Source organism: Ornithodoros turicata, unplaced genomic scaffold, assembly GCF_037126465.1.
Source record: "Ornithodoros turicata isolate Travis unplaced genomic scaffold, ASM3712646v1 Chromosome67, whole genome shotgun sequence".
Lineage (NCBI taxonomy): Eukaryota > Metazoa > Arthropoda > Arachnida > Ixodida > Argasidae > Ornithodoros > Ornithodoros turicata.
The window spans coordinates 148,903-173,556 of record NW_026999388.1 but is presented as its reverse complement, the minus strand read 5'-3'; the positions used below and the strand labels follow the sequence as shown (position 1 = coordinate 173,556).

Sequence of the window (24,654 nt, the reverse complement as noted above, 5' to 3'; positions counted from 1 at the left end):
CCTGGTTTGTAAAATGTAAGTATAATGCGTGCTAGTATATCGCAATTGGCCCGTTGCTATGCATTGAGTGACACATACTTTTTTCTCATTTTCTGTCACTGTTGGTTTCCCTGCCATTCCCATATGAAAGCCTAGTATGTGGACATGCTGTTCGCTCGCAGCACGTGGTCACCAGAACTGGATGCCACTCGTCAGTTCTTGACACAAAGGAAATGTTTCCCTTACTGCCTGAAGCCTCTGCTCATCACTAAACTTCTTATCTACAAGATGGTGACATAAGAAGAAAACCGTCATTCCCTCTCAAGTGCCGAAATAGACCCGTTACTGGTGAAAGCTGAAAAGTGAACTCTCGTTAATACGACCACTGAACATACGGGGGATCACCCCCTCCAATCTCTCTGTTCACAACGAGAATGAGAAAGGAACCTTGTGATTCTCACATGCGTTGTGAACAGAGAGATTGGAGGGGGGTTGGGGTGATCCCGTATGTTCATCAGGCCTCCCATCGCCTAAAAAAGGTAGCCTGTAGGCATGGTGTTGATGTAGTTTTCAAAAGGGGTTATTGGCTCAGGTCTCTCATGGCTAGGGTTAACCGAACAAAAACTGGGGATTGTCATGTAAAACACGCAGATCCTTTTGTGACTTGCACTGTTGCTGTTGTTTATTCAATTCCCTTGTCTTGTGGGTGCCAGTATATTGGTCAAACTAAACGTTGTGTTAACGTACGTCTGATGGAACATAGAGCTTCGAGAGGAAAGGGGTATGGTAAGCTGGAAGAACACTTAAGAACCTGTTCCGGGTGCGAGCCGCTGTTCAAAAACACAAAAGTGTTGTTTAAAAGTCATAAGTTAGGTGTTCTTCTTTATAAGGAAGCCTTTTTGATAAAACAGGCTGGCGATAGTTGCATTAGCGTGCCTTCCGTGTTGGTAACGGATACAATCCAGCAATTCATTGATAACTAACGCGAATTCTGTTCCGGGGGGGGGGGGGGCGTTTACTTGGTGGCTTGTTTGCGTGATAGCTTTTTGATAACTTTGTGATAATTTTGTGATTACAGCATGACGGCCTTGGCTGCCATTAGGGGTCAGGTGTGCAGTTGATATATTTAAGATGTGTCCCTGCCATTAAAGTTGTTTGTCAGTCAGTGCTTCGTCTGTGTTGTCTCTTTGTGTCCCCTGCACCGGGGTTTTATCGCTTTTAGATGTACCACCAAACAGCCCGGTTTTTATCGCTTTTTAACCTAATGTTATCGACCTCTAGCTATAGATAGCTATATATAGCTATAGACCATCTAGCTTCTCAAAAAATAACACGGCAACCTGTAGGGCTTCGCTTGCCTGCTTTGAGTAACATCACTCATCATTCCGACCATCCTTACGTGAAAACAGCCTTTTAAGCACTTCCGTCGTTCGAAAAGCGATATAAACCCGAGGTCAGCGATTTCAGGGGACATCGCAAACCTTGATGCCCTACTTTAATAAGTGTCACCCTCTGAGCAGCGAGGTACGAGATAGCCTCCCAAACAGCACGTGTACTAAAAGTCGAGTGCATTGGGGGTGGACGGTTCAAGGCCTTCTACCTGCCTGTCTATCCCCATTGTGCTGCTTGGGCTCTCTCGGAAGCTACTCTGAGGGTCATGTGACGTGGTCATAATAGCGGCTGCCTGTGTTTGACCCTACTTGTGACAAAAATCTTGGTAATTGTCCGATAAACGGATTGTCATATTAACGAGGACGATTTACCAAGGAACGGAACGGTTCCCAAGATAAACGGTCATAAAGTGTCAGGTAACGGGGGCCATATTAACCAGGGTTCACTGTATACCCAGCGATGTGGTGCTCAGGCCGACGATATTTAGAACAAATACTATTTTGGGTCTGCGTTTCAACTATCTCGGTTTCTCAACACGTAGTTTTTGCCAGTTGTTGCGGAAAGCGAATTCAACGTCAAAATGAAGCGCATGTCGATTTTACACATTGGATCCGTGGAATATCATTGTATCGTAAAAGTAATCTAAAGCGACTCAGCTACGGCTAATGAGAATCCCTTTATTTTTCCTTACTTAAAAACGAGTAACAAATTTTGTCCTTTTTTCTAGGGCAACAAGTAACCGTGATTAGTTCTTAGGATCTCTCTCTCTCTTTATAACTTGTACGAGCACGGTTCGATGTCTAGGTCATGAACATTCGCCATTTTTGAGAATGGCTAAGTGTATGGCTTTTGAGGCTTGCTAAGTACTGCCGTAATCGTTTAGTTGCCAACAGTGCTGCAACTTTCCGGTCAAAGCCATCAACTCATTAACGCGATTAACATTATGAAAGTTGGAAAAATACTCCAAAAGGTGGGAGACGACATAACTGGACAAAAAAGTAGAGTCTTTAGAGTCTTGGCACGGTACAGGTTGGGACAAAAGTTCACGGAACACGCGAGCGACGTACTTTTTCTTCGGTGCGACACCCTAGCGGCAGCCGGAAGCGGGTGAGTTCAATGTTTCGGAGGGATGGAAGGGTGCGCTGTGAGCGACACACAGCGGTAACTCGTACTTCCCAGGCACACCCAAGCGACACTGGAGCGACTACTGCGTGTCGCTAACAGCGCATCCGTCCACCCCTCCGAAACAGTGAACTCACCCGCTTCCGTAAGCCGCTAGGGTGTCGCACCGAAGAAAAAGTACGTCGCTGGCGTGTTCCGCAAACTTTTGTCCCAACCTGTACGTGGTGACCCCTCGGTTTGTAACAAAAACCGTGGCCCCTCCCATCTCCTTAAAGGGACTATGAAACGATTTTTTTTCTTCGTTTCGTTCGAAAGAAGACATTTTTCTGAGTCTAGAACCGAAATTTTACTTTCGTCGCGAGAGCGGATTTCTCGGGAGCGAATTTAAACGGAGCGGCGAAGGGAGGACAGCTGGCGCCACGCCGTGGCGAGCTGCCGAGCGGAGACACAACGGGTAACTTGACGCGACCACGGCCGGCTCAGCAACACGTCATCGTGACGTGTTGCCGAGCCGAGGAATCCCGCCAGGAGCATGCGCCGTAGGATCCCGCGTATGCGTTCATCGGGACTGGAAATCTCCATGACAGCAGCTTTCGCGTGATCTGCAGATTTCGGCAGTGGCGGCAGCCACAGCGCGAGCTCGCGGCATTACTTGCCATTGTGCAACACCGGTGACGTAACGGGGAACCGAAGTGCGGTCCGTACAGTTACACCATCGGCAGGGAAATATGCGCGGGAGAGGAGGAACGCGGAAGAGACATTTCTAGCGCGCGCTCCTCGCAGAGTGGAGCGATTTCGCCCGGAAAAATTTGTGGCATATTAGTTTCTCTGCGGGAAGAAGAGTTTCCATCGAAAAAAAAGTATGGGGGTTCGGGAAATTTCATAGTCCCTTTAAATAGCGACCGGTTGTGTAATCTCTCATTCAGTTTGGCACTGATGATGTCTGTCGCATGACGGACGAAACGTCTAAGTAAACTTTGTTATTTTGTTATGTCAAGTCGGAGTTTCTCTACTTTTTTGTCCAATTATGAAAGTTATTGAAGCAAAACTTCTACAGCCAAAACTTGGTGCCAAAGAAAACGCTCCCATTATTTTGGATTATTTCTTCATTTTTTTTTTCAACCAAGCTCGAGCTGTCGTTGTGCCAGAATCATAGTGTTGTCCTGCAGTTACTTCCCTGCAGGCAAGCAGGGTTATCGACTCACATCCTTTGTAAACTCGTACATGATAGACAGCATCAATTTGATGTCATCTGACGTCCTTTATTTCTGTTTTACCGTTCCGCCACATTTTCTCGCCTGCGTCAAATTGTTGGATGTATGTATTTTGCTGGTGTAAATGCTACGGAGCTTCTTTATCGGGACGGTTCTTCACTCGTTCGTATTTTGAGTTTCACACTTGCATCGCTACCGTATATTTGAGTGTTATATTGGCGAGACAGGCCGACAAAGAAGGACCCGCATAAAAGAACACAAGAGCGACGTCCGGAACGCCACACATGCCACACGGCTTAAGACCGAACTCAGCGAGCATTCTTGGAACACGGGGCATTGTTTCGACTACGATAACGCGGTGACCTTGGCACGCGAGCAAAGATGGGGACCGAGGAAGCTCCTGGACACATACGCGCTGATCCCTTGCATTGTAACAAAAACCGTGGCCCCCTTCCCGAACGTCATCTCCTTAAGTAGCGACTGGTTGTTGAGGTAGTAGCTCATAAGCACCAAACCCTCAAAACCTCCAAACGCGGTTCGAATCCGCGGGCCGGCAGTGCCGTCTGGGGTTTTTCCTGGGTTTCCCTCAGATGTGTAATAGGCGTATGCCGGCACAGTTCCCCTGAAGTCGGCCCATGGACGCAGCTATCCTCCCCCCGAGCGGATTCCGCTTCACCCTTTCCTCTCCTCCTCTCCACCACCTTTCCCTTCCCGAGAAACATGCCGCCTAATCAGGCAGGCAGACCTCTCGGGTTCCTCCCAACGACACTCCTCCTCCTCCTCCTCCTCCCATATGCACCGGAAAAAAAAAATTGGTGGTTTTGAGCGTTTGGTGGAAACGAGCAGGAGGGGAGAAGCTGCTCATAAGCACCAAACGTCCAGAACATCCGAATGCTCAAACGCACCGAAAGGCGGGCGACCACAAAGGCCGGGTCATCCTCTCCCGCATTTGGAACAAGGTCATAGGGTGAGAAAGGTGGAATAAATGGCGACTACCAAGGCCGCTTAATGTGTTAGTTTGAAGTTTATGTAACAGCTTGGTCCTGCTTGTATGTAGTCAGAACGAATAGCGCCTTCTCGTTTATGGATTTCAATTTGAGCTTTATTTTCATAGACATGGAGGTAGCCTAGGACAAAAGACTTGATTCTATAGCTCGAAAGCCACTCGCCACTCGGCTCCCAGGGCTGTAGCAACAAAGAGCGTGGTCCCCTCCGAACATATGTCCGGGTTCACTTACAATGCAGAAGCTGGAATACGATATTTATATAGGGCTTATATTATGTATACATAGGCCTGCAGTGAACATTTGCGCAAAACCCTTCTTTCGAGCCTTGTTCTTCGCAAGTTGGTTAATCAATGCGTCATAGTCTGGAGATATGATAATCATGTTTTCGGTTGACTACGAACTCAGCCTAGCTGACATCTCTTATGGTTGAGCGCAGGATATTCTTGATCGGTCAGTTTCATTGTGCTGAGGCTTCTTTCAGCATCAGCGACAGTAGCTGGCGTGGTCAGAAAATAGAATCCTGACGCAAATGCAATGATTCAGATATATCTCCTGGAGGCTTTCTTGTACGTTAAAAATTGTTTGGCGTCTCTTTGTTTGGCGTCCTCTCTTTTTCTCAGCGACACAAAACGATATTCCATTATAAGTTCGCTGGCATCGATGGGTACCATTTTCACTTCAAAATTTTTGCTGCGATTCTCCAGTTCAAATTCCCATTGACACTGCCCCAAGTTGTTAGCGTTTTACAGAAATCCAAACAACTTTTACCACTCCACGAGTTGGTCGACAAAACAGAAGATATGGCCTGATCAGTGAGAATAAGAAAGAACTGAGATTTGAATTTTCGTTCTGCAGAAAGATGACTCTTACTTTTTTTTTTCACATTTAGGAGAAGTTAGCAGACATTGTAGAACTGTTCCCTAATCTTGTCGCGTTGTCTGTACCCCGCAAAATAAAGAGAGGAACAGAAAGAACAGACGCAATTTGTACAATACAAGCGGTCAGGCATGGGCATAAATACATTTTTTGAGTATTTAAATATAAACACAAAATACTTTGTTGACAGGGGTATTTAAATACTCTTCATAAATAGTTTTCAACATGAGTATTTAAATACAATTAAAATATAAATACGGTATTTAAATACCGTAACTACTACCGTAAATACTGTGAGGAAGATGTCATCTGGAATTACAGAAATAATGATGATCATAAGGACAAATCAGCAAGGAAGAATAGCATTTATTTGTTAGATTATCATGGCGATTTTAAGATTAGAAATTTCTCGAAGACTGCTTCTTTTAGGCATCTTCTGTTCGGCCGTAGAATCAGATTCGCAAAGGAGAACAGCATCTCCACAGGGGCCGATGAAGAAATGCTTGTATTAAATTTGACGAAGATGCTTCGTAGAACAATGTAATCGGGTAGTCACGACCGTTGTCCGCAACAACAGTGAAAAACTCGCCATCTAAAATGGTTTGTCGCACGCGCATGCTAGCACAAATCCGGCATAATTGCGCCCCAAACTCGCCCTTTCCCGAAAGGTCAAATGCAGGGCAACTTTAAGATATGAGTCAGTATATTCTGTATTTAAGAGTATTTATAAAGTATTTACAAGAATAAGTACCCGAAAATTTGTATTTAAATACAATTATAAATACATTTTTCAAGTATCTATTTAAATACAAAATATAAATACATGTATATTTAAATACTACCCATCCCTGCAAGCGGTGCAGCAAATGGAACCCCTTTTATATATGTTCCTCATTAAATGGCGTGCAGCATTTATTGTTCATTAAGATTAATGTTAATTAAAAAAAACATGTATTCCAATTTCGAACAAATGAGGAGTGCCAATGATAGCACTTGATTGGCTATGATCCGGTTTATCAGATGTCCACAACGACGCTCCTGTATTGTTGGGCGCACGGAACAGCGCGGGACCATTTCTTCCGCCACGCAACCACGGTCCAATTTTTACGGGACGAACTTTTCCGGGACTATTTTTTTCTGGAACTCCATCCAACATGCTCTACACATTCTCGCTCCTATAGTTATTCTCTCTCTGGAAGATCACTGGCCGGGTTCTTTGGATGATTGGTTTTCAACTCATTTCTGTTTGCCCACTGTTTTAGGCATTCAAGAACAACATTACTTCCTCTTATAAGTAGAACTCGGAAATTTACGTGCCAAAACTATGAAAATAGACAGGTATTTAGACCCCCAAAAACACCTAAACAGGCAAGAACATGCAAAAACAGACACGTTGCAGCACACGCCAAAACTACTTCTAATGTACGCTTCACGACGCAGACTTTATACTGTGGAACTGTAGCGAATGCTACAGAACCATTCGATGACGCCAGTGCGTGACTGCGACGCTGTGCAGCGTCAATCCTCCTTCCTGCACCGCTAGTTCAAGCTCACTGAGTGTTGTCGTTGAACCTCTAATATATATTCAGTTTAATGTTATTTCTTCAGTTTATTTTTACTACTCGTTTTCTCTTAATGTTTACTCGTTTATGTAGCTTAAGGCGCTATGGAGTAGACGGCGTTCCATGTTGATATCCGTTCATCGGCCACATTTTCTCTTAGACGTTTTGTCAACCACACTCTACCTCAGGTAGGCGAATTTAATTCACTGTGGTGACGATGAAAGGTCTCGCCGTTGTTGGCCTCACAGAGGTGGGCAACATCACGGCTGACGGCCTGGGGGAATGTGCATCCTGGTCGACTTCTAAAGGAACTGTGCCGACATATGATTTGGTCGAAAGACATTTCATCGAAGATCGAAACGGCACCGTTCATTTGATCGATTTTTTATTGGTTCACTTGGAGTGTTGAACGCCGGAGTTCTAAATGCCGTTATCCTAAGCAACATTTAACTGCGTGTAACCCGTTTGCTCGTAAACACATTCCTCATGCTGACCCACTTTGTCAAATAATAATTGATTTCAAGTATTAAACATTCTTGGCAAATAAATAAAAAATAAATTAATGAAATTTTTGGATTATTTATTCCTGTTGAATGTGGATAAATTTTAACAATGTATTATTGTTTCTGACAATCAACTGACCATTGTATAGGAGAAAGAACAGTTTTAGTTTATTTACTTTTCGCCTATGTGCAGGTGAATCTAAATTTAGTTCTTGCAACAGACATGTAACCGAAGAAGTCCTTCGAAACCTAGACAAGATAAGCAGGGCAGCAGATCTTTGTACTTTCTCTATTTTTTCGGATAGCGTGCATGTGTAGTGACCCAGATTGCAGATGAATACACTAGACGAGGTTGAACTAAGGTTTTATATGCTGTTAATTTAATATATTTCGTTGTGCCATGGCGAAATTTCCTTCTTAGCATCCACAGACTTCGAGTGGCTTTCGCGCACATATGGCTATTCCGTTTCAGACCGTTCCCTTTAAATATGTCACCAGCAATGAGAAGGGTGCTCAGAAGAAACACAGACTATCGGCTGCTCCCAACCTGGGGCAACTTTCTTCAACATGTGTCCGACTGGTTCGTAAATTACAAACGTCTGCAAGTAACCAGCGGCCTCCCTGCAAAAGAAAAAAAAAGAAAAGAAAAAGGAATAATAATAAAAAAAATAAAAAAAAGCAGAGTACCCTGATTGCCAGCTCCGTATGCTCGAGTCAAAAGTTACAGAAAAAGAGGTGCGGATGACACAGTGCATGCAGTTTTGAACTCCCTTCGAACAAACATCTTTCGAACAAACGGCGTCGATCAACCGGCTTTCGATCAAACGGTTTTCGACCAAGCGGCGTTAGATCAAACGCCTTTGATCAATCGTCATTTGACCAAACGGCGTTCGACCAAATGGGCGGACACTACGGCGTTCAAACACCCATTGACTCACGATAGATAAAAATAAACTTCCATAAAAATTCGTTCTGACTACATACAAGCAGGACCAAGCTGTTACATAAACTTCAAACTGACACACTAAGCGGCCTTGGTAGTCGCCATTCATTCCACCTTTCTCACCCTATGACCTTGTTCCAAATGCGGGAGAGGATGACCCGGCCTTTGTGGTCGCCCGCCTTTCGGTGCGTTTGAGCATCCGGATGTTCTGGACGTTTGGTGCTTATGAGCAGCTTCTCCCCTCCTGCTCGTTTCCACCAAACGCTCAAAACCACCAACTTTTTTTTCGGTGCATATGAGCGTTTGGAGGTTTTGAGCGTTTGGAGGTTATGAGCATTTGGTGCTTATGAGCTACTACCCAGCACAGCCGGTAGTAGGATTCAAACCAGGTCAGGTTTTGTCCTATTGTGAACATTGCGTAGACAAGCGAAATAAATATTCTATTCAGGATTCAAACCAACGACCTTGAGCCCGCCGAAAGCTTTCTTATCAACCGAGGCGCGCGATAATGACGGAGCCCAGCGCGAAACGTGAAAGGGTGCTTCTCCACTACATACAGCTGAGTGTTTCGGGCCTTCGAAACTCACCATCACAATCATATCTGATATGGCGTGAGTTGGGGCCTGGTACGAACTCACGTAAAGGTCGACATGGCGTATCGGTGGGCTCGATGATGCCGTATATTAGTGCACTCACCGGATAACTTGACACTTGTAAGCAGAGGAGGCGTGACCTTATCTGGTGACTGATCGAACTCACCGATAAGCCATGTCAACCTTCACGTGAGTTAGTAGCAGGGCCCGAACCAAGGCCTTCAGTTTGGAAGGCCCGAGCTATGCAGGTTACCCGCCCAAAGTAGAAGCGCATTCTGTGACGCCGAGCCAAGACAAGCCCAACTTAATTCACCAAGTAGATTGCCGTTGTTGAACACACTCGAGTGGGCGTAACCAATGTCCTCGTGGCCATTGAGGTGACGTGCCCGAACAGTGCCAAAAAATAAATATCCCACAATACACTCTTAAAAATCAACCCGCAAAAATAACCGCCGAAATATCCCGCCTAAATAAAAACGCTAAGGAATTCACTGTTAAGAATATATCGTTAAAAATAAATCGTTTCAGAATCCCCCCAAATCCACCCTACGCTTGGTACAGGTATGTGGTGTGGCCGCCAGTGAAATGGACAACCCGCTTAGAAAATAGTCCCGGCCAATTTCATTGAGCTTCTATAGGCTTGAGTATACTTCGTAAACGAAACAACAATGCTCCACCTGAACTGGGTGTAGCCTATTTGAAACCGTTAAAATAAACCATCACGAATAATCGCGTAAGTATCCACCGTTAAAAATAAAACTCCCAGAATATACGATTAAGAATACAGCATTAAGAATAAACAGCGTAACTATCGACCTCTAACAATACATTCTCAAAAATGTACGGTTAACAATATATATTTAGAAATGAACTGTTCAGAATCTACCAGATTTGATTGGTCGTTGTAGTCAAGTGGTATAGCAGCAAATTTGTATGTCATTGTCCGCTCTGAAAAATAGTTCTCAACTTCCATTCGTCGTGGCTTGGCCGAACCTGGATGACCCTTGTGACAGCGCCACACCCGCGGCAAAAAATAGTTCAAAACGTCTTGTGAGTTTTGTGGTGACTGATCAGACGTGCCACTTGAACTGCATTTTTCTCCTGCTTTTCGGTTGAAAACATACTTCTTACCATGAAACAACTGCACGGACACGATGTTATTTTTAGTGTGCTTGTCATCATGCAAGAAAGCTGATACGGTGTTATTTGTGCGTGTGTGTCGATAAAGCAGTGGGCTACATTGCCAAATGTTTATGTGTTTATTTGTTCCGTTATTGGCGAATTTCATCAGATATCATCATTCAAGGAAAGAGCAAGGAAGGCATCACTATGCCCCATCGGACTCGGATATCGTGTGATTGTGTACCTGTGCTGCTGCATAAATCCGAAATGTGTAACAGCCGGTCGGAAAACGCCGATGTTACGTCGAGTTTCATGTTGTGCTGCCTGCGCTGGTGATGCGGGGGGGTTTACACTAATAAACCTTTAAGAATAAATCATTTAAGGAAAGCGCTTTCAAAATACATTGCTTTACAATAAACCGCGAAAAATTCCCCGATATGAAATCAACCGTGCAAAAATCCCCGACCAAAAAACAATCGCTCAAGAATCCACCATGAAAAGTGTATCGTTGCAAAATATATCGTTAAAAATAAACAGTTTAAAAATATATCCTGTAGTCAGAAAAAAAAAAAACGACAGCGGAGTGATAGATATGTATCTCTACGCAGAGGATAGCGGTAAGACGTAGCTTACATTGGTGGTTTTTGCCATTGTTAGCACTCACCCTCTACCTAGTGGTCTGTCATGGCAGGGGGTCCCCGAAATCCACCATTAAGAATAAACGTTTAAGAATAAAACATTCAAGAATAAGCCGCTCAAAAAATACACGGTTAAAAATATATCTCCTAAAATAAACCACTTACTATCACCGCTTAGAGATCACCGTTTAATAATCCACCATTAAAAATAAACTGTTTCAAAATCCCCTCACCATCTAGCACGGAGGCGGACTGCAATTTACGCTGGGTTATATCATGTTATGTTAGGTTAGTTTAGTTTGGTTTCGGTTAGTTTGGGATAGTTTAGGCTAGTTTGGTCCTGTGAGGTTAGGTTAAGCCCCTTAGCTTGCAGTTCACCTTGATTTGGGCCATACCACGTGACTCTAGCAACTGTAGGGTGGATTTGGGGGTATTCTGAAACGATTTATTTTTAACGGTACATTCTTAACCGTGGATTCCTTAGCGTTTATATTTAAACAGGGATATTTCGGGGATTATTTTTGTGCGTTTATTTTTAAGCGTATATTCTGGGAGATATATTTTTAACAGTGGGTACTTACGCGTTTATTTTTGAAAGATTAATGCAGGTCTCGCGTTATTTCGCTTGACAAAGCATCGACAGGAAGTGCGGCAGTGTTGTGGCAAGTCCTGAGTTCGCTTTACACTAACGTTCAAGTGAAGCACGCTTTTTCGCGTACGACGTAACGAAGTGCAATGTACCAAGTATACTCATTGAAGAAGTTCAATTAAATTCGCCGACTTTGGGACTATTTGTCGAAGCGGATTGTCTATTTTACTCGCGGCCGTACCAGGTGACTGTAGTAACAGTAGGGTGGATTTGGGGGGTACTGAAACGATTTATTTTTAAGGACATATTCTTAACGGACAACAGAAATGAAATTCGGTGACTGTAGGAAAATACTTTGGATCATACTATATGCATTTCACATGGCTAATACTAGAACCGCCAGTATTTTACGCCAACGACGAACGGATATTTTGAACGATTACTGAAGCGATGGACCGCTCGCCCATGGGAGCTGTCCGCGCAAAGCAACTTGGGATCAGCCGAGGCAGGTTTGACGTCACACATTACTCTGGGGAAGCCGGTCAGCTGGCCGAAAGAGAAGCTTTGCGACTCTGAGTGTCCGTGGGGAGTCCGTTGTGGGAGTCCGAGAATAAGTTCTCGGATGGCGTTCGTCCGTATATCTTGGACCCACAGCTAGGATGAGACGAAGAATCAGGGGATGCCGCCGTTGGACGACGTGTGGAAGAATTCGACTGGTAAGTGTTTCGACCATAAGAAATACATAAACTATTCACAAGCATGGAAGTATCGTATAACTCACTTCCCGTTCCTCTGATACCCCAGTTGTTATATGTTGCACATGTGCGTTGCTTGCTGGTGTCGTGTTTCCCTTCATGTCTAAATGCCGCTCAACTTGGTGTTCCTTTGTAAGTAATACGCATGCATCGTGCCCGCAAAGTTCAACAGCCATAGAAAACCCGTAATTTTATTATCCTCACTGACTGCTCGTTGTAGGAAAACGCAAGTACTTGGAAAACGTCGACCTACCTGTAATGTACAGTGCCACGAATTGCATGTCAACAGGTGCTCCTGTGGTAACTGTATGCCCATGGAGGATGAGATATCCTCTGTTTGCTGACAATGAACAAGGCAAGATGTTATGGAGGATGTGCATCACATACCACCACCTCTTCCACAAGCACTGCCTTGATGCAGATACAATTGATTTAGAGAAAATACAAATGTTGGGCACAGACAGCAGCTCCTTGGGAGGCCGCAGAAGAAACAAGTAAGCTGGTGAAAGCTACGATATGTGGGCAAAGACATTATGTTGCCTTTTAATTTTCAGGGCAAAAAGGTATATTGCGTACCGGCAGGCAATTTATATTTTGGATCTACCACCGCCTAGGGGAGGAAAACAGGGTTGTTATTCCAAGTTGTGCAATCCGAAGAATTCGTGATGTGTTCCCATCTGAGGACGGCGACTACACTGGATTCCGCCATGCACAACACTAGGTGTGATAGAGTCTATGTTGTCTGTACAGCATTGTTTCTGTACAAGAGAAATGCAGTGTCATTTCCACACAATTTGTTTAATATGAATATCAATTTCTTCATTTCAGCTCATGAAGATTTAAAAAAAAGCTACAGTTGGGGGGCAGTTCAACGTGTCCCTTTGACTGATGTTGTCCCTTTCCAAAACACAATCCTTCACAACCCAAAAATGTGCCTGTATATACATTCATTGGAATATTTTGATACTGCACACACTAACTTGAAGCAAGTATTCTCTAGTCATGACCAACACTAACAGGCAGACATGTACGTGGCATGTTACGAGTAACTGCATTATTAACAATCAATTACTCTTTCGAGTAACATTGCATTGCATTGAGTAACATAACATTGCATTGAGAGTAATCGATTAGTTTTGCATGAAAGTAATTTTTCAAGTATAATCCGATTACAGTTTTACTGATGAAAGAAGGAAGTCACTGAAAAGGTTAGCCAGCTGTAGGACTCTAATCCACGTCACCTAGATTACCAGTCCAGGGGTCTGTTTTTTTTTAAATTCGGTGCTAGCGCTGCGAAGCAACTGTGGCTATGAGCGGCATACAGATGTGGACAGATGGGGAGAGGACAGTCCTGAGGTAGGGCGACAGGGGGGTTAGTATGCATCCTGGGCTGACTTCAGGAGGAACATTCGTCTGGAAAGTCTTTGGTGACAGCACAGCCGGTGACAGGATTCGAACCCGTGTCCCCTCCCGCGTGGAAAACGATCATCTTAACCACGGAAGCTGGTGGCTCTTTTTAGTCCTTTCTATGTGTTCCAGCCTCAGAATATACTTTGTCTGTCAACAGAGCCGCGCTGCTCTACTCCACACAGTGTAATGGCACACTTCTCCACAATACAATATTTGTAAAATGCAATAAAGGTCTGTTTTAGGCAGGTGCTCTTTTCTCATATTTGAATGTTGACGGTCATGTGAGAGTGGTGGACGGGCTGTCCTGCAGTTTGTCCTCTGTACCTCAGTGTATTTCTTGAAACCCTTCACTCGAGAATAACCCCGAATGAAGAAAGCACATAACCTGTGTTGGAAGCATCATGCGTCAGCATTCAGCAAAGCAGCAATCAAGTTCTATTCAAATCTGCATGGGTAGTGTGCATAAAAAGCTCATCTCTGACAAGCGGACATACCTGAGATGCAATCTCACTTGCCTCTTCCTGTTCTTGCTCTCTCTCTCCACTTTTTGGGAACACAGACGGTTTGGTCAAGCTCATTGCATGTTGAAGCGTGCGGTGTGTCTGTCAACTAATGCCTGGATGCTCACTTCATGGTTGTAAGCATGAGAAAGGGGAGGAAGAGCATATCTGTTGGTGCTTTTCCTCACTTCCGCATATGTCTTGTAGTGTGCCGTAGTTTGGAGTACTGTTTCCAAGAGATCATGCACATAGGCTGCAGCAAATGATAATTGTTATAAATTAACGAGACCACAGCCAAGTTCTTCTACAATCTTTCACATATTACAGCATATGATATGTGATTACCAAAAGTGCATTCCTCTTTAATTGGAAATGCAACAGCTTCTTTGCGTGACCGAGGAAACTTGACAGCATAGCGGAGCTTCCCAGCAGCCGTTACAGCCTGTTGTCGCTTGCTGTTTTCATTGTAGTGCATCACTGCAATGTAGGTCCTATGGCAGAAAGACGTTTTAAGGAACGTGCATCACCTCGAACATGTTGCACTTACCTTGCTTTCATGCACGCATAGGTGAAGTGTGTTGACTTTGGTGCAAAGTGATTCAGTGTGCTGTGAAAACATTCTACAGCATACGTCTGCTCTACTGTCGAAAGTTGGGGAAGGTCCTCCAAAAGGTTTTTTTGCTAGTACAATTTCCTTCAGTTTTGTGTACGCTGAAGAGTCTACAATAGCATATGAATATCAAGCTTTAGAATTCAAAATTTCTGTTTATGACGTATCTCACCTTGGGGAAGCCACTTTGTGCGTCGCATTTGCCCATGTGCACACTGCGCAATAAGTGAGTCGTCATGTTGATGTATGTTTGCAATGTGCCTTGGCAGGGAGGTCCACTTTGGCAAAATTTGTCCTGGGTCATCTCGACTGGACATGGCACTTTCATGTTTCATGGCATTTTTCACTAGCTTTTTCATACCACGGTTTCTATAAATGCCTGTTGTCTGGGTGTGTGCATTTTTTGTGAGCACGGCCTCTATTAGCTGGGTTGCATGTGTGGTGTCGTTCCTTGGTACACAACCCACATCTGGCGAGCTACCGACATCTTGTTCCTACATAGAATTGCAAGATCACGTAGACAAAACTATAATCATGGGGAAACAAATGTAAAAAAAAAAATATGATACCTGACACACAAGCTCTTACCTGTTGACAGTCACTATTAGGTGTTTCAGAAGTGCAGCACATCAAGGCATAACTTGGGACTGAACTGACAACGCCCTGTTGAAACATGCATGATCAGCACATTTTGTAAAATAACTATACTATACGACAACATGTATGATACTGACAGGAGAGGTCATATGCTTAAAAAAGATGTCTATATAGACTGTATAGTACCTGGGATGCAGTCTCACTTGTACTAAATGTTATACTATGCACACTCACAGCAGAGTAACTGGCCTGTAAATTTCATGAATGAGTGAGTTTGTAACACTAAAATGGTCACCGTACATTGAAAAGTTGCAAAAATATTGATGAATAAATGCAGTTATCTAAACAGGGATTCACTGATCATGTCAAATTTTCAATAGTTCAGCATGGTAAGGCAAGGAGACGCACCTGATCAAGTATTACATCGGAGGATATTGAAGACTGCATGGTATTTTCAGACGCTCTGCTATCTTCCGAGGACGTTTCAGCGGCTTCTTGTGTGGCCAACAGTGAATTTATAACCTGGATGAGAATGAGCCTATTTGAGTCAAGTTTCTCAGCTACTTGCCTCTTTGCGTTGGCGCTTCTCGAATGCCTTGATAAGTCTTTCTGCCTTTCGTTTCCGTGAGAATACAGAAGGAACAGCTCCTTCTTTCAACCTGTTGTACTTTGTTGACCAGCCTAGGCTGTGGAGCACCTTCGGATCTGTCTCGAAGTCTTCGTCAAGAAATTGTGCAGCGCACACCTTCTCCTGTTTCGCCGGTGTCCAGGTAGGCCTAGACGGATTCGCGGTCAGGCACTAAATTCTACGCAGTTTCTCGTCTTTTGGAAACAAATACCCCGACCTCCCTTTCCCGAAGGGAAGTCTGCAACACGCCGCACCACAGACAGGAGGCATTGCACCAACTGCACCAGCACACGCAAATTTTTTCCCGCCAAAATACGAAAAAGAACCACCGCTTCGAAAACATGCGCAAAATGAAGGGCAGGAACTGCAAGGACTGACGCCATTTCCGTTATCTGCTACGGCAGGGTTCATATCGACACAGTTTTATATCCCGTTTGTGACAGTCCAATTCACACTGCAACATGAGCTAAAGAACTTTTTCATTTCTGTTGTCCTTTAGACGGGGATTCCTTAGCGTTTTTACTTACACGGGAATATTTCAACGATTATTTTTGTGCGTTGATTTTTAAGAGTATATTCTGGGAGGGGTGTAGCCTATTTGAAACCGTTAAAAATAAACCCTCAAGAATAAGCACGTAAGTATCTACCATTAAAAATAAAATGTCCAGAATATGCGCTTAAATAAATCGACTATAAAAGTAAACCGCGTATACTACACCACTATAAAAGTATCCACCGTTAATAGTAAACCGTCAAAAAACTACCCATAAAAAGAAGTCTTATGCCTGCACCGCCCAAAGCAAGATGAACTGCAAGCAAGGGGCTTAGACTAACCTCACAGGACCAAACTAGCCTAAACATCCAAACTAACTGAAACTAACTGAAACTAAACCAAACTAACGTAACCTGATCTATCCCGACGCTAAATGCGATCTATCCGCCCCCGTGCTAGATGGTGAGGGGATTTTTAATAGTGGATTATTAAACGACGCTCTCTAAGCGGGGATAGTAAGCGGTTATTCTTAAGAGGTTTATTCTTAATGGTGGATTTCGGGTACCCCCACGTTGAACGTCCGAGTAAAGCGATCTCAGGACACATGCAGGAACAAACAGGCACTCAACACTGTCACACTTTACATCCACGCTTTGTCATGCGAATTGACGCGAGACATGCGTATAACGCTTAGCCTTTCTACGCTAGAAAAAAAAAAGACAGAAGATAGAAAAACGTAGCAATAACACATACGCGGAAAAGAACATGGCAGCCATGACAGTTGAGACATCTGTAGAGGGGGGGGGGGGAGTGCAGACAACGGCAAAACCACCAATATAAGCTACATCGTACCGCTATCCTCTGCGTTGATATACATACGCATTACCCCGCTGTCCTATTCGACTACAGGATATATATTGAAACAGTTTATTTTGAAGGATATATTTTTGGGAGTCAAACTAATAAATCTTGAAGAATAAATCCTTTTAGAGAAACTCTTTCAAAATACATTGGTTTACAATAAACCACGTAAAAATCCCTGGTAAGAAATCAACAGCGCAGAAGTCCTCGCCCAAAAAACAATCGCTTAAGAATCCACGACGAAAAATGTATCGTTGCAAACTATATGGTTAAAAATAAACTGTTTCAGAATATATCCTGTAGTCCAAAAGGAGAGCGGAGTGATAGGTATGTATCTGTACGCCGAGGATACCAGCAAGACACATTTGTGATTTTTGCCCTGGTTAACACTCAGTCACCACTCACCCTCTACCTAGTGGTCTGTCATATTTTTTCTCTGTGTGTGTTGTTGCTATGTTTTCCTTTTTAGTGTAGAAAGGCTACGCATTATCTGCATATTTCGCTGGACAAAGCATCGACGGGAAGCTCTCGTTCGTTCGTCCTGAGGTCGCTTTACACTGGCGTTTAAGTGAAGCACGCTTGTTTCGCGTACGAAGTATCCAAGTGCGATGTACCAAGTATGGGCACCGTGCACTAGCGAGAGGACGCTGCGGTCGCGGCAGCGCCATCCGTGGCGATTTCGCGCGTAACGGTCTGGTACTGATGCCGTATCGGCGCCTTCTCGTATGTAGCTTTGGTGCGTACGGGTGTTTTACCGAATTTTATATGTCGGCTTTGGGGCTTTGGACTCATTAACCCGTGAGACTACTTGTGTGCAAGTGGTTTGTCACGTAAAATGTATGCGATGGGGAAGCCTTTTGCACGTGGAACATTACGTGTCTATGCACAATGTGTGACACAGTGTGTAGCGCAGACAAGCGTGTAGTATTCGTGGCCCGTATTTACGTCAAGTTAAGTGCATATTTATCCGCAAGGGACTACCAATTATAGACTACACATCAGAGACTAGCTACGTCCAGTACCTGCGCTATGAGGACGGAAATCTCTCACTGAAGAATTCACATGAATAATACAGTCAACAACAAATTGGAATATACATTACGAAGATAGCGGGAAAAAACGTTATCGTTTCTTTCTTATGCATAATCCGTTAACGTGATGATGCACTGTGAGGATAAGTTTCTTAGTCAAATAATTCCCAATCTTGCATCACTTAAGGCGGGGGATTCCCTTTTAGCCCTATGTGCCTGCATTTGATGCACAGTCATAGTAATAAAAATCAATCAGTCAATCAAGATTGTTTCAGGATATAAATAAGGCGTGTTTTTGTTTGAAACTGGATATGTAATGATAATAATGTTTTATTAGTGCTAAACAACGACCACAGCGGCCTTAGTATAGGTGAACATAGCGCATCAGACACATTGTCGCAAATTGCAACATAGAAGCAGCCAGAAATATCACGCAAAAGAAATACAACACAAACGATGCTAAAAAACAAAAAAATGACAATAATTAAGAAGAAACAGTGAGGTTGCTGTTCGACAAACGCATGATTACTTTTGTGTGTGTTTGCGTGTGTGTGTGCGGACGAATAGGAAGGAGCAAAGAACCACTTGTAAACCGAGATCACAAGATTTGGCAACGATAATAAGATCATAGGGACAGAATGCACCTACATAAAATGATAACGGCTTGCGAAACGCAGCTCTAGGAGGACAAATAATTCCCCGCGTGTTCGCATACAAGCTTTATATTAAGACGAGGTCCAAATCCAGTCTTTGCCGACACGCCGCAGAATTAGGGTCCGAGTAAAAGAGATAAATACTGTACGACATATGGCAGACACTAATTTTAGCCCGTGTCTTCCCATTTCGCCTATTCCCATTTTGCCTAATGCTTCTTAGCAGATTATCTCGCCATCCCTTAGCAGGTTCACCGACCTCGAACTGCAGGGGGTCCCATTTGGCCTAATGTATGCTGCAGACAGTCCCACTTCGCCTACTAATCCGTACGTGTTACGTAAGAAAGAAGGCGGTCCTCCGGCATGCTGCCAAAAGTCAATTTCGGATCTTCATATAACTTTACATGCAACCTTGTTGGTTTCACTGAAGCATGAGGTCTGTATTTATAATTCATATTACACTAGGGTTTCTTCACTCATCTGTTGGTTCTCAAATATAGACTGTGCAAGAGTGAAAACATAGTTTTTATTTACATTTTTTTAAATTAAAAGGGCAGCTTTGTTTTCCGCACTTCAAAATTCTTCCAAATTTGCAGCTCTACTCAATATGCATTAGATGTCCCACGGCATCGAGGTACGACATCATGTCCCGTTCGCCATTCTGAATTATTGACTGCTCAATGACATTCTTAAGTACCATCACAACTTTTTATTAATTCCAATGCCCTACGCCGGCTTTTTCAACTGACCCTAAGTGGTTTGGGAGAAATTCACAGCACACCCTGGAGGAGACTAGAATTTGTACGACACCGACCAGAAAAGGAATTCCTGTCGGAAAATATTTCCGTGTATAACTCCCACCGTTAGATAATGCGCAGGCCCTCTTCAGAGGACCTTTTTACCGAATAACGCGCGCGTTATACACCGGAAAATACGGTAGTTAGGTTGAACGTGGGTAAAGGCGTCTCGCTCGGTGGTGTCGTGCTAACTGGGAGGCGGTGGGTTCGAATCCTACCACCGGTTGTGCTGTCTGAGGTTTTCCCTGGGTTTTCTGAAGGCTTTCGAGACGAATACCGGCACAGTTCCCCCTGAAGTCTGCCCAAGACGCATATTAACCCCCTATCCCCCACTCCTTCCTGCTGTCCTCTCTCCATCTGTTCTCATCTGTACGTCGCTCATAGCCACCTCTCATCTCCACATAGCCACATCTCGCTCATAGCCACCTCGCCGTCGCTCATAGCTTCGCGGCGCTAACACGAAAGAAAAAAAAAAGAGTTAAATTAAACACGACTATAGTGACACCAGTTTCCATATTTAACATCGCTCAGGTGACACTGAACATGGCTCGAAGCCTTGTTTCATTCGTCATGCTGTCCATCAGGAGTCACTATGTAAAATGTTTGTAAAATGTTTTTGTTATATTTGTACATTATATTTACACCTTATATTTGCAAATGTAAAGGGTCTTTGTTTCGGACGACGTAAGGTAGTTGTCCGACGAGCACATTCATTTCTTGCACACGTCATCATCGGGTCGGACCGTGTAAGTAACGCCCATTTGCCGACAGTCCCGTTTTGCCTAATGAGATTGCACGGCAGTCCCATTTCGCCTAACGGCTGTTACCCCTCCCGCCTCTTTAATCCGATAATCCGGGTTAGGCAAAATGGGAATAGGCGAAATGGGATGTAACCTTTTAGCCAAGCTCCACGATGTTCATTGGTCATTCATTGGTGTATTTCGCAACTTTTTCACTTCAGTTGCTGTGCTATAAGTCCGCATCGTGACGCTCAACTGGTCATTGACAAATATACTAAATGCAAGGAATGAGTTCTAAGTTTGAAACAACGGATTTGAGCGGCACGTTGGGTGGATTGCCGTGAAAGCGCTCTCTCAAATACGTGATCGGCGGGACGATACAGCGAAAGGGACGAAAACTTTACGGCAAGTTGCCTCTCTTTCACAATAATGGTTGTCGTGGCAGATTACCACATAGAATTAATTTCCATTTTGTCTTCTCCTTTGACTTTCTATGCAGGCAGCTTCAAATCGCTCTTTTCGAACGACGAAACTAGCACAGCACAGCTAGACGCTGCTGGCTGGTACCAGGGCATTACGCCGCGTTTCCCCTCGAGGGGCCGCTGCCGTCGATAGAAAACTCTAGCGCACGGTGCCCATACTCATGGTAGGAGTCCAATTAATTTCACCGACTTTGGGACTATTTGTCGAAGCGGATTGTTTATTTGACTCGCGGCCATACCACGTGACTATAACAACCGTAAGTTTGGAATTTGGGAGGATTCTGAAACGATCTATTTTTATCGACATATTCTTAACCGGCGATTCCTTACCGTATTCACTAACACGGGGATATTTAAGCGATTATTTTTGTGCGTTGATTTTTAAGCGTATATTGTGGGTTATTTATTCTTAACAGTGGCTACTTGCGCGTTTACTTTTTGAAAGGAGGGGGTGAGACGTGCGCTACTTCCCACAGGTTTGTTTGAAGGCAACAGAAGCATATACAGGGTGTTCCTTTACAGAGTTTTTATAACAAAAGCGACGAGTGGAGTTGAGTTCTATGCCTGGACGGACATCTTCTGGAAGAGAGTATGTAATTACAAGGTGACCAAGTACCTGAAATTCATTAGGCTAGATCCATCTCAAACCGAACAAGCCTCTGCAATTGATGTCTCAGATAAACGGGAAAAAATATACCTTGACCTTGAAATCATTGGTGAACATGAGAGAACTGACGTTCTGAGGCTGGAACCACATAGAAGGACAAATTCATACAAAGCCTCAAATTGCCTAAGATGTCCTAAGATTGTCAATTGTCCTTCTATGTTGTTCCAGCCTCATTTTAGTGTCATTTTGGTCCCTTAGAACGAAAATCAAGACTGGGACTTGGCCCGTACACTCTTAAAAATGAACTTCACCGCATAGCACTCTCCTAGCCAACCATCATCTCGAATGATATCGTTATCTGCCCCGATTTGTTGAAAACGGGAGGTGTACGCCTTTTTTGGGACAATTATGAACAGCATAAGTGTCACAGAAAAGGCGTACGCCTTCCGTTTCCAACAAATCAGGGCAGATAACGATATCGTTCGAGGTGATGGTTGGCTAGAAGCGTGCTATGCGGTGAAGTTCATTTTTAAGAGTGTAGGCGCACTGCGATTTTTTTATCGGTCCTATACGCGGAGCCCAATCAGGCTGTGTGTGGCAGGCGCATGTGGCAAGATGTTTTTTTTTTCTTTCCATAGACATTCCGTTTTTGTGTTGACGACTTTCCAGGTGAATGTTCCCCCTGAAGTCATACTACTTCTTCCTAGTGTGGACCGTCGATCAGTCCAAATCTGTATGCCATTCATAGCCACAGTTCGTTCGTTAATCAAAAACTGTCTTCGCATGAAAACTCATGATCGTGTGGCGGGCGATGACGAAGACGCGCCACTGCGCCTGCCAGCCAGTTCTACAGGCACAGTCCTAGTGTGAGGCCACGTACATCTGCCCGCTGGATCGCCGGGCAGGACTCATGTAGAGGAACACCACCTCCGGAACAACGAACACCATGTTCGGCATAATTCAGCCCGTTACCATCTCAAATTTCAGCAAGTACAACTCCGAAGCCATCTCCGAAGGTACGGTGCATCGTTCTGCCGAGGAACCGCTGGGCGACGACTTCAATCCACCGCGGCTCCGCTCATCGCAATGCCCGGCCGCGTAGCACCGTGGTTCTACCCACCTTACTCATCTACCGAGCTCACGTCGCCGCGTCATAGCACTCCTCGGGCGTTCACCAGCGGCACCTTCCCGAGCATCAGGCTCCTGTACAGGTCGTGGTACGCCGCTCTAGACCGCACTACCGCATCCGTCACGCTATCGGTCTAAGAACCCTGCCCGCCTCTCCTTCCCACCAGGCTTCCATAGACGATGCTGGCAGCCCATCCAATGGCGCTCAAGAGGCATCGGGCCAACGTTCCACCGGGGACCCGCACGGAGGCCACTGTGTTCTACTCCCGGTCTCCCCGTGCTTGACGATGGTCCTCCCCGGCACTCTCCTTCGGGACAACACCGCTCAAGAAGCGGTTTTGTCGCCGCCCTCTCCGCAGCACATCGGCCTACCTACCTGCTCTCCGCTTCGCCCTGCCCCTGGAACCCTCCCGACCAGCCCTTGTCAGCTCCCCCGCCACTTCTGCCCACTCAGCACAAGACGCAATACCAGCCGTCCCTGTTCCACGAGTCACCCATCTTCCTCCTCTTCACGTACCGACGCGGACCTCAACCTCTAACTCTACACCGCTCCGCGTCTGATGGGGGGGAGTGATGTGGCGGCCCGTGGGCGATGACGAAGACGCGCCACTGCGCCAGTTCTACCGGCACCGTCCTAGTGTGAGGCCACGTACATCTGCCCGCTGGGACATTCCATCATCGCCGGTCAGGACTCATGTAGAGGAGCACCACCTCCTCTACAATCGAAAGGAAGATTGTTCGTGTTGGTCGCACCAAAAAGCACCACGAATTAGTCTTGAGCGTGTGCGTAAGACACACTTTCCTCTGTCATGGGACCGTAGGAATGGAAAGATATCATCTCTTCTGACATAATGTAAATATGCTTCTATATCATCGAACAAATATACACTCTTGGAAGCATTCAAAAATATTTCTTCACTTGCTCAGCACTTGCAATGCATATGGAACCTCCCGTGGCATAGTGGGTAAGATTCCACGCCGAGCCTGGGAGGTGACACGGGTTCGAATCCTGTCATCGGCTGTGCTGTCTGATTCTTTCCCTAGGTTTTCCGAATACTTCCCAGACGGCACAGTTCACCTTGAAGTCGGCCCAGGACGCACATAGCCACAGTTGCTTCGCGGCGTTAACACGGAAATATGGAACGTCCGGTGAAAAACGCATCTTCAAATGTACGTTCACGATTATAGCACTGTTATAAACTCAAACGCGGGTTCAGATGATATCACGGTCTCGTAATGATGGCGTCACCTTCAGTGACCGTCTCCTACCACTTTCAGCCTCAGCATGTCGGTTACAGACATAGCGACTCCGTCATAGCGGCAGTTTCAAGAGTCCGACTGATCTCCGGTCTATCGACCCGTCGATGGATTTCGTTGCCACACACCACTGCTCGCGTCAAGAAGCGTCCATTATACACCGACTACGCCAGGACACCTCTGCGTCTCCGTAAAATAGGTCTTCTCCAGTCGCCCCACTTGCGCTGTTGAAACTGATATTCAACATCGTCTCCTTAACTGTCGCAGATTCGACACACCTCGAGCCGCGCTCAGACAACGCCTACTCGAGCTGCGGTGCGCAGACTTTTCGCTGGCCACTCTGCTCGGCCCAGTACGACATCGCACAAAGCGGTCTGTGAACAATGCAGTTTTGACTTTCTTGCGCGATTCAGGTCTTATGAACAGCCTGTGAACTCCAGTCCTGCAGTCTCATTCTTCAGTGTCTCACTCTCATCCTCAACGAATTAACCTCATGCTTTTCTTTTAAAGTCATCTTCTGTAATCCATCTCATCATTCTTTCACCGTTTGTTAGTTTATCATTTA

At 44.9% G+C, this 24,654-nt stretch overlaps 1 protein-coding gene across 2 annotated transcripts in view; it reads left to right on the top strand.

The window, feature by feature from the left end:
* LOC135374489 (uncharacterized) overlaps positions 1–24,654 on the top strand; it is a 62,236-nt gene that overhangs the window by 15,123 nt on the left and 22,459 nt on the right. Inside the window, exon 1 of one of the 2 annotated variants that reach the window (XM_064607451.1) lies at positions 21,158–21,261. The exons of the other annotated variant lie outside the window; for it this stretch is intronic. Within the exon in view, the coding sequence (XP_064463521.1) occupies positions 21,259–21,261 (3 nt within the window). The 5' untranslated portion in view covers positions 21,158–21,258. Of the gene's footprint in view, positions 1–21,157; positions 21,262–24,654 lie in introns of those variants that run through there. 2 annotated transcript variants of the gene reach the window in all.